Source organism: Podarcis cretensis, assembly GCF_951804945.1.
Source record: "Podarcis cretensis genome assembly, chromosome: 3".
NCBI lineage: Eukaryota > Metazoa > Chordata > Lepidosauria > Squamata > Lacertidae > Podarcis > Podarcis cretensis.
In genome coordinates, this window is record NC_137172.1 from 2,438,972 (window position 1) to 2,453,756 (window position 14,785).

General features: G+C 48.5%; 1 protein-coding gene across 1 annotated transcript in view; it reads right to left on the reverse strand.

Moving 5' to 3' along the window:
• SCARA5 (scavenger receptor class A member 5) overlaps nt 1–14,785 on the reverse strand; it is a 97,741-nt gene that overhangs the window by 65,869 nt on the left and 17,087 nt on the right. The window contains exon 3 of the mRNA XM_079968804.1: nt 4,487–4,615. Within this exon, the coding sequence (XP_079824930.1) occupies nt 4,487–4,615 (129 nt within the window). The remainder of the gene's footprint in view (nt 1–4,486; nt 4,616–14,785) is intronic.

The window sequence follows — 14,785 nt, forward strand, 5'->3', positions numbered from 1 at the left end:
TTAGAAGCTTCCAAGGATGAAGAGGCCACAACCTTCTGAGGAGTCCATTCCAACGTCAAACAAAGCTGACCTTCAGAAAGTTCTTCTTGATGTTTAGTCTGGAATCACCTTCCTTGCAACTTGAATCCATTGGTTAGGGTCCTGCTCTCCAAAGCAGAATCAAACAAGCTTGCTCTACCTTCCATGGAACACCTTCAGATATTTGAAGATGACTATTGTACAGTTGTTGTTGTTGTTTAGTCGTTTAGTCGTGTCCAACTCTTCGTGACCCCATGGATCAGAGCACGCCAGGCACTCCTGTCTTCCACTGCCTCCCTCAGTTTGATCAAACTCATGCTGGTAGCTTCAAGAACACTGTCCAACCATCTCGTCCTCCATTGTCCCCTTCTCCTTGTGCCCTCCATCTTTCCCAACATCAGGGTCTTTTCCAGGGAGACTTCTCTTCTCATGAGGTGGCCAAAGTCTTGGAGCCTCAGCTTCAGGATCTGTCCTTCCAGTGAGCACTCAGGGCTGATTTCCTTCAGAATGGAGAGGTTTGATCTTCTTGCAGTCCATGGGACTCTCAAGAGTCTCCTCCAGCACCAGAATTCAAAAGCATCCATTCTTCGACGATCAGCCTTCTTTATGGTCCAGCTCTCACTTCCATACATCACTACTGGGAAAACCATAGCTTTAACTATATGGACGTTTGTTGGCAAGGTGATGTCTCTACTTTTTAAGATGCTGTCTAGGTTTGTCATTGCTAGCAGTACAGCAAAAATGATCTAGGGGTCTTGGTGGACCACAAACTGAACATCAGTCAACAGTGTGATGCAGCAGCAAAAAAGGCAAATGCTATTCTAGGCTGCATCAACAGAAGTCGTGTGTCCAGGTCAAGGGAAGTCATGGTACCACTCTATTCTGCCTTGGTCAGACCACACCTGGAATACTGTGTCCAATTCTGGGCACCACAATTTAAGGAGGATGTTGACAAGCTGGAAGGTGGGCAGAGGAGGGTGAGCAAGATGATCAAGGGTCTGGAAACCGAGCCTTGTGAGGAGTGGTTGAAGGAGCTGGATATGTTTAGCCTCAGAAAGAGGAGACAGAGAGTCATAGAATCATGGAGTTGGAAGAGACCACAAGGGCCATCGACTCCAACCCCCTGCCAAGCAGGAAACTGAGATATATTCCAATATCTCAAGGGCTGTCACATAGAAGATGGAGCAATCTTGTTTTCTCCTGCTCCGGAGGTTAGGATTCGAGCCTATGGCTTCAAGTTACAGTGGTGCCTCGCAAGACGAAAATAATCCGTTCCGCGAGTCTCTTCGTCTAGCGGTTTTTTCATCTTGCGAAGCATCCCTATTAGTGGCTTAGCGGATTAGCGCTATTAGCGGCTTAGCGGCTATTAGCGGCTTAGCGGATTAGCACTATTAGCGGCTAAGCGGCTATTAGTGGCTTAGCGGCTTAGAAAAAGGGGGGTGAAGCGAAAAAAGTCGCAAGACTCACAAGACGTTTTCGTCTTGCAAAGCAAGCCCATAGGGAAATTCGTCTTGCGAAGCGCCTCGAAAAACGGAAAACCCTTTCGTCTAGCGAGTTTTTCGTCTTGCGAGGCATTCGTCTTGCGGGGCACCACTGTACAAGAATGAAGATTGCAACTAAACATCAGGAAGATCTTTCTGACAGTAAGAGCCTTTGGACAGTGGAAGAGACTCCCTCGGTAACCTGGCCCAGGGGTTAACCTGAGTAACGCGGTCCAGGTCCGGTCCCAAATCCGAGAGTTCCGCGAGGAGTCAGTCCGACAGGGCCAAGGCAGGACACAAGGCAGAAACCCAGACTAGGTCAGGCACAGGGTCACAGGCAGGTTCTGGCAAACAGCAATGTTGCTCCCGCAACCTGGGGCAGGGTCCAGCAGCCTTTTATTTCTGTTGGGGTAACGGCCGGACCTGATCCTCCAGCAACTCACCTCCCTGTCTTGCCCAGAGGCGAGCACTCCTCCTGCGAGTACTCAGGTCTCTCCTTCTCTCAGACCTCAGTTTCTGCTCTTCAAGAGACGTCGGTGGGTTACTAGACCCAGAGGCCATCTCAGCCTCCCCTGACCCAAATGGTAGTGGAGCAGCCCAGCTGGAGGCAACGAGGGAATCCCCGCATCTGGAGCCAGGGCAGGCTCAGGCCCCTGACTCGGCCCAGCTGGGTACCTGTGCAGACTGGGACTCTTCAGAATCAGGCCCCAGACTTGGTTCAGATGCAGCCTGAGGCATAGGATCCAGTGCAGACTGAGACTCCTCCGGCTCTGAGTTCGAGTCCGAATCCCAGGCCATCACACTCAGGAGGTTTTGGACTTTCCTTCCTTGGAGGTTTTTAAGCAGAGGTTGGATGGCCACTTGTCATTGATGCTTTTAGTTGAAATTCCAGCATTGCAGGGGGCTGGGATGGATGACCTTTGGGGGTCCCTTCCAACTCTGTGATTCTGTGATGCTATGGTGTGCACTCTGGTTATACAATCAGGGCTCCCCTTGGTGTCACACTTGCCAACGCGTTGACCACTGCTGCTCCAACACAACGAGCCAAACCCAACTGTGTCTCTCAGAAAGAGCCTTTGGAGAAAGACATCAGGAGAGAAACGCAGGCTGGGTCTGTGTGGGTGGATAGTCCCAGCTTGGCTCCCCTACAGCCTTCAGTCTTTTGGACGTTCTGGTGCCATGATCTGTCGTCCCGGAGGAGGAGCAATCACTCAGCATAAGCCGAGCAGACATTCTGGGAACGTGCTCCGGTGGCCTCTGCCCAACCCACAAACCCAGAGACGGAGCCCAAAGTCTCCCTGGGATTCTTCGCGGCCACCCACTAAACCCCGCTCGGCTCATTATGCAGAGGATTGGGTTTGACACGTCTGCCCCCGGCCAAGGATTACTCACTGAGTGTTTGCTGTATGCCTTCTTCTTCCCATGGCTACACCCAAAAGGCTGGGAGGTGGCATTTGCAAACCCACAAGAAGGTGGATCTTGGCCAGGGGGGAAACGGCCTGGAAACAGCAGAGCCAGAGATCCAGGAAGATCTAGCACTGGCTTTGTGCACACTTAGTGAAATGTTCTCGGAGTCGAGAGTGGATTTCATGCTCTTTACTCAGCTCATAGTGGTGAGGTCGAGGAATGGAAGTTCCCCCAGAATGTCTGCTTTATATTCCTTATTTACACAATGGGCCCCACGTGATTGGCTAATTCTGGGATTCTCCTGTAGGCCAATCAGGTTGCGGATTCACTTCCACCTGGAGCTGGATTGGGTGGCTCCTGTGGGCCAATCGGACTTCTGCATTCTGGACCCTATTGTTCTAGGACCAATCAGACTGCTGCATTCTGAACTCTATTGTCTAGGACCAATCAAACTGCTGCCTTTTGGATCCTATTGTTCTAGGACCAATCAGACTGCTGCATTCTGAATTCTATTGTTCTAGGACCAATCAGACTGCTGCATTCTGAATCCTATTGTTCTAGGACCAATCAGACTGCTGCATTCTGAATCCTATTGTTCTAGGACCAATCAGACTGCTGCATTCTGAATCCTATTCAACTCAGTACATAACACTTAGATTCACAAATTGTAGAAATGAAAGGGACCCTAAGACTCATCTAGTCCATTTGATTGATAGACAAAGAGATACCACAGGGGAAAAAATGATTTTTTCTATATGCGAGTACAGCTGCTAGAATAGTGATTGCTGCTAGGTGGAAGTCACAAACTATACCCACAAAGGAGGAATGGATTTGTGAACTAAATGAATATTTAATCTTGGCAAAATTAACTGCTATAATAAGAAACAGGTCTAATCAAAAATTTAAAAAGGAGTGGAAATGTTTTGATGAATATATGGCAAAATATTCCTCAAAAAAAGATACGCTAATATGCCTAGATTAAAATGTGAGGTACTGGATGGAAGAAAAACTAGTAAGGAAAGATAATGAGAATATATAGATGATTTGAGAAGGTTGTAGAATGCAAAGATTATTGTAAATTGTATAACGTGGAGGAAATCGAGTGGGGGCGGAGGGAAATGGGAGGAAGGAGAAAAGGATAATATGATGGACTGAGGAAATAGAAATGTAAATGTATGGGGGGAAGGGGAGGCAATGGTGTTGGCTTTGGTACATCTGTATTGTAAAGTAATATGTGAAAACCAATAAAAAATAAAAGTGGGGAAAAAGACTCATCTAGTCCCACTTCCTGAAATGCAGGATTCCTGTCCACAGCCATCCCTGGCTGGACTCAAACCACCAACCCTCTGGTTGGTGCACAAGTCATGCAATCAATCAATCAATCAATCAATCAATCAATCAATCAATCAATAAATGTAGCTGCTGCCAGTCTGTGCAGGCACTATTGGGTTAGATAGACCAGTGTTCAGACTCACAGTACAAAGCAGCTCCCTAAATTCCTACCAGCAACTTCTCACTGTTTTTACCTGTGAAAGGTGGTGGGGAGATGTGCGGTATTCCCCCCCCCCAGTGGTCCTTACCTGCGAGGATGAAAACGCCCACGAGGATCAGGAAGACCAACAGGTAGAGCCCAACCACGGCGTATTTGAGAGCAGCCAGGGACCCCAGATGTCCGCAGGGTCCCAAGGGCCTCTTCCTGCTCCCTGGACCTGTAAGAGCAAGGAAAGGGCTGGTCAGGTGGAGGCGGGCTGCTTCGCCCCAGTGTCCTTTTCTTTAAAATGCATCTCTGGGTTATTTCTGGGGCATAGGAATTCGTTCTCCACCCCCCCTTCAAAATATAGTCTGGCCCCCCAGAAGGTCTGAGGGACAGTGGACTGGCCCCCTGCTGAAAAAGGTTGCTGACCCCTGCTTTAGGCCAGGGGTCTAAGGGGACATGGGTGGTGCTGTGGGTTAAACCACAGAGCCTAGGGCTTGCCGATCAAAAGGTCAGTGGTTCGATTCCCCGCGACGGGGTGAGCTCCCGTTGCTCGGTCCCTGCTCCTGCCAACCTAGCAGTTCGAAAGCACCTCAAAGTGCAAGTAGATAAATAGGTACCACTCCGGCAGGAAGGTAAACGGCGTTTCCATGTGCTGCTCTGGTTCGCCAGAAGCAGCTTAGTCATGCTGGCCACATGATCTGGAAGCGAGATGAGCGCAGCAACCCCAGAGTTGGTCACAACTGGACCTAATGGTCAGGGGTACCTTTACCTTTACCTTTAGCTTTAGGCAAACTAAGGCCCGGGGGCCGGATCCGGCCCAATCGCCTTCTAAATCCAGCCCGCGGATGGTCCAGGAATCAGCGTGTTTTTACATGAGTAGAATGTGTCTTTTTATTTAAAATGCACCTCTGAGTTATTTGTGGGGCATAGGAATTCGTTTATTATATTTTTCAAAATATAGTCTGGCCCCCACAAGGTCTGAGGGACAGTGGATCGGCCCCCTGCTGAAAAGTTTGCTGACCCCTGCAAGTTTAGGCAGACAGATAGATTCGGGAAGGGTCTGCAACATTCATCTAGTGTAACCCCCAAAAAGGAAACGTAACCCGAATTTGAATTCTTCACCCAGGGAGACCCAGGACACAAGATGGCTCTGGAAGTTGGTAGTTCAACTCACCTTTCCCCAACTTGGCAAACTGCAGCTTTTTTGGATTGTAGGGTGCTGGGGTTGAGGTGGGGGGGGGGCTGGCTGTACTTGCTGGGGGTGATGGGGAGTAAGGTCTATATGAGTGGTTCCCAACCTTTTTTTGGCCATGCCCCACCTAAGCATCTCTGAAATCCTGATGCTTGCCCCCCCCCCCAGTGACATATAATTCTTATTATTCAAAAAGTGAACTTCTATTCACGAGGAGGAAGCCAAAAGGCCATTAACTTGGTCTAACTCAGGGGTCAGCAAGCTTTTTCAGCAGGGGGCTGGTCCACTGTCCCTCAGACCTTGTGGAGGGCCGGACTATATTTTGGAAAAAAAATAAAAATGAACGAATTCCTATGCCCCACAAATAACCCAGAGATGCATTTTAAATAAAAGGACACATTCTACTCATGTAAAAACATGCTGATTCCCGGACCGTCTGCGGGCCAGATTGAGAAGGTGTTTGGCCGGATCCGGCCCTGGGCCTTAGTTTGCCTACCCATGGTCTAACTCATAAATCAAATTGCCCACCTGTGAGGCGTGTGAGGAACCATGGGTCTAGACCCTCAGGCTGAGGCAGAAAGAAGAAGAAATTTGCTCACAAGGAAGAGCGTTCAACAAGAACTCTTGCAAAACAAACACGCCCCCCAAGAGTAAAAAAATAAAATCTGGCCTGAGGAATTTCTCACAATTTAATTTGCCAAAAGGAAGAATCTCATGCTGAGCTCCTGAGCCAAGACTTGCCTTAGAATGCGACTCTGGGGCAACATCAACTTTAAAAATAGCCAGGGAATAAAATAAAGAAAGGAGAGACGAGTTTGGAATGGCTTGCAAGGACATCCAAGCCCCCAAAAACGAGGTTCGCAAATAATAATTTTCAGACATTTGCAGCTCAGAGGGATGTTGCAAGCAATTTTCTGCAATGTAGTAACTTTGCATATTCATCCTAGAGAGGGATTTGCCAGCTTGGTGTAGTGGCTAGAGGGCTGGGATTAGGACCTATGAGACACGGGTTCAAATCCTCTCTCAGCCATGAAGCTCTCTGAGTGGCCTCCGGGTCAAGTTTCCGTCTGTCAGTCTTGAAGGAAAAGCAGGATGCTGGACCCTCTTTTCTTGAAGGTTTTTAGACAGGTCAGACAGGGCTCCTTTAGCTGCAGCTCCTGGTTTACAGGGGGTTGGACTAGAGGACCTTTGGGGTCCCCTCCAGCTCTACATTCTATGAGATGCACTGGGAAGGCAGCTCTAGCAAAGGCTGGCCCACTGGGGCTTTGCAGGGCACTGCCCCACCTGCCTTGGTGTTAGCAACCACACCGCTGAGAGTTGGAGCTCACTCTTTACGAGCAAAACCACAGTCTGCACAGGAGTATCAGGCCTAATTTGCACAGCAACTCATTGCCGGTAGCTCTTGCCCCCATGAAGCAGTTGCGGAGACTGAAGGTCCAAAAGCTGCCCAAATCCTCTCTTCTCTAGGCTTCTCCCCAAGCAATCGGAGACTATTCCTTTTCTAAAATTTTATTAACATATAAAGCACATACATATCGTTGTTTGCTGTTTAGCCATTTAGTTGTGTCCAACTCTTCGTGACCCCATGGACCAGAGCACGCCAGGCCCTCCTGTCTTCTACTCCCTCCTGCAGTTTGGTCAAACTCATGCTGGTAGCTTCGAGAACATTGTCCCACCATCTCATCCTCTGCCGTCCCCTTCTCCTTGTGCCCTCCATCTTTCCCAACAGCAGGGTCTTTTCCAGGGAGTCTTCCCTTCTCATGAGGTAGCCAAAGTCCTGGAGCCTCAGCTTCAGGATCTGTCCTTCCCGTGAGCACTCAGGGCTGATTTCCTTCAGAATGGAGAGGCTTGATCTTCTTGCAGTCCATGGGATTCTCAAGAGTCTCCTCCAGCACCAGAATTCAAAAGCATCCATTCTTCAGCGACCAGCCTTCTTTATGGTCCAGCTCTCACTTCCATTTCCAACAGAAGGTTTTCCCCTCTCTTCTTCTTCTGCACCCCCTAAATCTGTTCTGGGTCTTACTCAACCTTCTGGAACAGATTTGGTGGGTGAGGTGTGAATGAGAGGAAGAGGAGGAGAGGTCTCCTTGTGCAAGCAGAAGTCATTCTGCTCATGCAGCTATTTCGTTAAGTACTGCCCTGTACGACTTATGCACCTGAGAAAATTTGGCCGGCAAATTTCAGGGTTCGGGAGGGGGGTGGGACCCCCCAAGCCAAATCTGCCCAGCCCTGTGATAGAAGTTGCACAACTTCTCAGCTTCGTTTAGTAGCAACCAAACTGCCATTCCCCAGGAGCAAAGCTTGGTTGTCATCAGCGAACATAATTTAGTTCCTAATATCCCCTAAACTATGAGGTCATTATTATTTTTTTGAGAGTTTTAATATCTACAGAGTCGGAATATGAGCTACTTACTGCAGAATGGGTTTGCAGATCGCAGCTGGACTCCTCATTGGGGATAAGCAGGTTGAAGCCTTAATAGAAAAGATGCTTGCATCGTGTCAATGGAGGAAAGAGCTGAACAGGGATGGGCAAGGAGACCCCCTCCCATGTATTTTGCTCTATGGCTCAGCACAGAGGTGGCTGCAGAACAGCAGTAGGCCCAGGTGGTGTTTTGATAAACAGGCAGCAGTAACTAAGTCCGGAGAAGAACCTGAGTCCAGGGTTGCCAAATGAGGTGAAAATTTGCCCTCTGGGAGAATCTCCCAGCTCTTGCCAGGAAGCCAGAGCAACAGCTGGAGAGGTGGGTTTGGAAATGGGCAGAGAAACAGCCCCCTCCTCGGTGCTGCCTGCAGGGTAGCAAGTCGGTCGCTGGTAGGTTTTGCAAAAGGGCTTTCCAGTGTATCAGAGAACTGAGGCTGGCCGGGCAGTTTTGCAGAAAGCCCCTGCAAAATGACCCCCAACCTTTTCCGGTGATTGTTTAGGGATCACTTTTAAAGGGCTTCCAAAGTCCTCAGATGATTATCCCTGTGAACCAAAATGGGGAAGGTTGCCCCCTATCTAAGGGGCGGTGCAAAAGAAGTTTTTTTACACGAGGTAAAGGCAAAAGACCCTTGGATGGTAAAGTCCGGTCCAAGGCGAGTATGGGGTTGTGGTGCTCATCTTGCTTGTCTGCAAAAAGCTTTCTGGGTCATGTGGCCAGCAGGACTAAACCTGTTATGTACTAAGCTTGGTGCAGATGACACAACCTTGATGGCAGAAAGTGAGGAGGAATTAAAGAACCTTTTAATGAGGGTGAAAGAGGGGAGCGCAAAATATGGTCTGAAGCTCAACATCAAAAAAAACAAAGATCATGGCTACTGGTCCCATCACCTCCTGGCAAATAGAAGGGGAAGAAATGGAGGCAGTGAGAGAGTTTACTTTCTTGGGCTCCATGATCACTGCAGATGGTGACAGCAGTCATGAAATTAAAAGACGCCTGCTTCTTGGGAGAAAATGACAAACCTAGACAGCATCTTTAGAAGGTGTTTGGGCCGGATCCCGCCCCCAGGCCTTAGTTTGCCTACCCATGGTGAAGCTGAGGCTCCAATACTTTGGCCACCTCATGAGAAGAGAAGACTCCCTGGAAAAGACCCTGGTGTTGGGAAAGATGGAGGGCACAAGGAGAAGGGGATGACAGAGGACGAGATGGTTGGACAGTGTTCTCAAAGCTAGTAGCATGAGTTTGACCAAACTGCGGGAGGCAGTGGAAGACAGGAGTGCCTGGTGTGCTCTGGTCCAGGGGGTCACGAAGAGTCGGACATGACTAAACGACTCAACAACAACACTAAGCTTGGATCCTAGAACAATAGGCAAGTAGGATCCTAGAATGCAACAACTGATTGGCCTGCAGGAGAAGACCAATCAGGCTCCAGGAGGGAAGCAGAATCAGCCAATCAGATGGGATTCATTGTGTAATATAAAAGCCTGAGGTTTGGAGGGAAATTCAGTCACTGTTTTACAAGCTACAATAAAGAGCATGAAATCACTGCAGGACTTCGAGTATATTTAAAAACCACTTCTGGCACAACGGAACACCGTGATGGAAACCAGAGTGCATAGAAACACCGTTGACCTTCCTGCCACAGCGGTACCTATTTATCTACCTGCGCTGGTGTGCTTTCGAACTGCTAGGTTGGCAGGACCTGGGACATAGCAACGGGAGCTCACCACCGTCGCGGGGATTCGAACCTCCAACCTTCCGATCGGCAAGCCCAAGAGGCTCAGTGGTTTAGACCACAGTGCCACCTGTGTGAAGCACATCCTTTAACTATGGAACTCCCTCCCAGTGATGGCTACCAACCTGGATGGCTTTAAAAGAAGATTAGACAATTCATGGAGGAGGAGAGAGCTATCGATGGCCATAGCCAGGATGGCCCCCAGTTGCTAAAGACCACAGAAGGGGAGGGTTGCTCTTGTTCTCTCTCTCTCTCTCTCTCTCTCTCTATATATATATATATAAAATATTTATTGGTGTTTCAAAAAGTTACAAGAATAAAAAAGAAAGAAAAAGAAAAACAGAGAATACAAAATACAAAAAATAAAATAAAAACAATTAAAAACAAATCCATCTTTCCATATCTTATCTATCATTTGCTTGTTTCCTTGACCTCCTCGCACCTCCCTTTTTTGTACTCTAGTTCATTAGTTGTTTCAGCAAATCCTTTCCTTCTTTGTTTTTATCTTACTAATTTATCTTAATATATTGTAACTTTACATTCTGACCTGTTAACAATCCATTTTTACTTAATCCTTTATAACATTACTGCTAAAACCACATAGCTTCATTCCAGCATCCTTCTAACATTCCTTAATTTTACAATGTTTCTGTAGATAGACTAAATTTCTTCCAGTCTTCTTCTACCGACTCTTCTCCCTGGTCTCGGATTCTGCCAGTCATTTCCGCCAGTTCCATGTAATCCATCACCTTCATCTGCCATTCTTCCCAGGTGGGTAAATCTTGTGTCTGAGTTGCTCTTGTTCTCTTGCTCTGCTCACTGGTTTCTCACAGGCATCTGGTTGGCCACTGCAAGAAGAGGCTGCTGGTCTACATGAAGCACTGGCCGCATCCAGCAGACTCTCCTTTTGCACTTATTTAGCCACAGGAAGAGAACAAGCTCTTGTCCTCAGGGCTGCTTGCATCTGGTTGGCCAAAGGGAAAACAGATGCTCTCCCCATCCTCATTCAGCTCTATGGCAAGCTGGTGCCGGATGCTGCAGCCAGGATGCTGAGCGGAGCAGCTGGACTCTCACCTTGTACCCCTGTCCTCAGGGAACTGCACCGGCTACTGGGCAGCTACTGCCCCATGTTCTTTATGTCCTTATGGACACACAAGGTGTCAATGCACAGATGCCTGGTTATCGTCTTCCAAAGCAACTACAGTCATACCTCGGGTTGAATGTGCTTCAGGTTGAGCATTTTCAAGTTACGCTTTGCAGCAACCCGGAAGTAACGGAGCACATTACTTCCGGTTTTGCTACTCGTGCATGCGCAGATGTTCAAAATGATGTCACGCGCATGTGCAGAAGCTTCAAAATGCGACCCATGCACGCACAGTCGCACAGTCACGTTTTACGTTCTATTCAGGATGTGAACGGGGCTCCGGAACGGATCCCATTCGCATCCCGAGGTACCACTATTCTCTATTCCTAACTTAAAAATGGAAAGCGTAACACTGGTGGTCGACAAAAGAGGTTCAAAGACTCTCTCAAGGCAAATCTAAAAAAACGTAGTATAAACACCAACAACTTGGAAACACTGGCCTGCGAGCGCTCCAGTTGGATAACAGCCTTTACCAAAGGTGTCATGGGTTTTGAAACCACTCGAACTCAGGACACAAGGGGAAAACGTGCAAAGAGGAAGGCACGCTTGGCAAACCCTCACCATGATCAACTCCCGTCTGGAAAGCAATGTCCCCACTGTGGAAGGACGTGTGGGTCCAGAATTGGCCTCCACAGTCACTTATGGACTCACAATTAAGACCATATTTATGGAAGACAATCTTACTAAGCTATGAGGGATCGCCAAAGAAGAAGATGTCCTTGTTGACACCCAAGGTCCTGAGCAACTTGGGACCATGTTACCTGAAAGACTGCCTGCACCTGCACACACCTGTAAGATCACTTAGGTCACCTGGGCAGGTGGACCCCAAAATGGTCATTTTCGGCCATTGCCCCATAAACTCTGGAAGGTCCTTCCCTCTATCATACACAAAGCATCATCCATCAGTGACTTCAAACGTCTCGTAAAGACATCTCATTTAGCCCAGACTTTCCTTGACCCTTAAAACCAGTTTTTATTTGTTTGAATTCCACAAATTCCTGTTTTTATTTCCCTGCCTTACTGGTTTTATGTTGTGTTTTTATTTTCATGACGCTGTTTATTTATTTTTTATGGCTTAAAAAAATACTAAGCAGTTTACAAACGCTTTTAAATACACAAACCAACCCCAAGGCTTCAACGGCTGTTGCGTTTGGCAACGATCCATTCTGCTTCGGAAATGACTCGCTCTGTGTTCATTTATCACCAACATCTTTCCTCCATGGTGTTGGGATGTGATAGTTAGAAGGATGGGCTCTTTCTTATTACAAAGGGTAGGTTTGTGCAAAGGTAGCCAAATGGTGGGAACCAATCAAATGGAAACGACCCAAAATCAAGAAGCAAAATGTTCGCCGTGATGCTAATGGAACCAGGACTGTAGATGCTTGATTGGGATGGCTGGTCCAGCAGCTGTACATGCACTTAGCATGTGCTGGGCCCAGGGGTAACCCAAGTAACGCGGTCCAGGTCCTGTCCCGAATCCAAGGGTTCCATGAAGAGTCAGTCCGACAGGGTCAAGGCAGGACACAAGGCAGAAAACCAGGCAAGGACAGGTACAGGATCACAGGCAGGTTCTGGCAAACAGCAACGTTGCTCCCGCAACCTGGGGCAGGGTCCAGCAGCCTTTTATCTCTGACAGGGTAACGGCTGGTCCTGATCCCCCGGTGACTTACCTCCCTGTTTCGCCCGAAGGCGAGCACTCCTCCTGCGAGTACTCAGGTCTCTCCTTCTCTCAGACCTTAGTCTCTGCAGCTTGGGAGACATCGGTGGGTTACTAGACCCAGGGGCCGCCTCAGCCTCCCCTGACCCAACCGGTAGTGGAGCAGCTGTAAGTGATGGCCCAGCTGGAGGCCTTCTTGGTGGTGGCGCCCGCCCTGTGGAATGCCCTCCCATCACATGTCAAGGAAATAAACAACTATCTGACTTTTAGAAGACATCTGAAGGCAGCTCTGTTTAGGGAAGCTTTAAATGTATGAAGCATTACGGTACAGGGGTACCTCGGGTTAAGAACTTAATTCATTCTGGAGGTCCGTTCTTAACCTGAAACTGTTCTTAACCTGAAGCACCACTTTAGCTAATGGGGCCTCCTGCTGCCGCCGTGCCACCAGAGCTCGATTTCCGTTCTCATCCTGAAGCAAAGTTCTTAACCCGAGGTACTATTTCTGGGTTAGCGGAGTCTGTAACCTGAAGCATCTGTAACCTGAAGCGTATGTAACCCGAGGTACCACTGTAATATTTTGTTGGGAGCCACCCAGAGTGGCTGGGGAAGCCCAGCCAGATGGGCAGGGTATAAATAATAAATTATTATTATTATTATTATTATTGGTTCAAGTCCTACCCCCTGGAGCAACAGAGAACAAGCTTTCTCCACCTTCCATGTGCTCCCATCAATGCCAATGAGCCAAAGACAATCAGCGCACAACATCCAGTCTTTCCCTGTACTATTCCAAATGCCTGTGTCTTCCACAGGTTTTTTGGGGGTTTTTTTGAGTTGTGGTGCAAAACATCTGCTGAGCACCAGGTTAGAGAAGACTCTCCCTTTCCGTGCCTCCGCCTTCTTGTCAGAAACCCATTTGGAATGGCTTTCTAAATCACTCTGCTGTTTACTTGGACTGGCGTCCGGCTCAAGCGTGTTCCATAAATCCTCAGTGCGCTTTCTGCGTCATTGCGGCCGCTCTCATCTCCACTGAGTGACCTCTCAGCTATTAGACGATTGTTCACAAGCACAATTAGAAGAACGACTTGCGAAACTTGAGGTGCTAGGTCTAAATTATTCTTGTAAGCAGAGATGGAGAGATTAGATATGATTGGGAAGGCTTTCCAGATAGACATTAATTTGCCTTTCGATCTTATCAGGGCAAGATTTGACATCAGGAAAAGTGAGGCACCTGTCTCAGACTCAGATTCCTCTAAGATCCTATAAGAACATAAGAAGAGCCTGCTGCTGAATAATAATAATAATAATAATAATAATAATAATAATAATAATGATAATAATTTATTATTTATACCCCACACATCTGGCTGGGTTTCCCCAGCCACTCTGGGATCAGGCCAGTGACCCATCTTGTCCAGCATGCTGTCCTCGATAGCCCTTGAGATCTTTGAAGATGGCTCTTATACCTCCTCCCAGTTGTGATGGCCTGGGATTCGGGCTCAGACTCGGAACCGGAGGAGTCTCGGTCCACACCGGATCCTCTGCCTCAGGCATCACCTGAACCAAGTCTGGGGCCTGATCCTGAAGAGCCGCAGTCTGCACATGTTCCCCTGCAACAAACACCAGCTGGGCCGAGTCAGGGGCCTGAGCCTGCCCTGGCTCCAGATGTGGGGATTCCCTCGTTGCCTCCAGCTGGGCCATCACTTACAGCTGCTCCACTACCGGTTGGGTCAGGAGAGGCTGAGGTGGCCTCTGGGTCTAGTAACCCACCGACGTCTCCCGAGCTGCAGAGACTCAGGTCTGAGAGAAGGAGAGACCTGAGTACTCGCAGGAGGAGTTCTCGCCTTTGGGCGAGACAGGGAGGTGAGTCGCCAGGGGATCAGGACTGGCCATAACCCCAACAGAGATAAAAGGCTGTTGGACCCCGCCCCAGGTTGCGGGAGCAACATTGCAGCTTGCTGGAACCTGCCTGTGACCCTGTGCCTGACCTAGCCTGGTTTCCTGCCTTGGCCCTGTTGGACTGACTCCTCATGGAACCCTTGGATTCTGGACCAGACCTGGACCGTGTTACTCTCCTCCTTGAATTTGCCTAATTGTCATCGAAAGCCATCTAAGTTGTTGGCCATCATTGCCTCCAGTGGGAGAGAGTTCCACAGTTTAACTTATGCTGTGTGTGAAGAAATGCTTTTGAATTTTGGTGCTGGAGGAGACTCTTGAAAGTCCCATGGACTGCAGGAAGATCAAACCTCTCCATTCT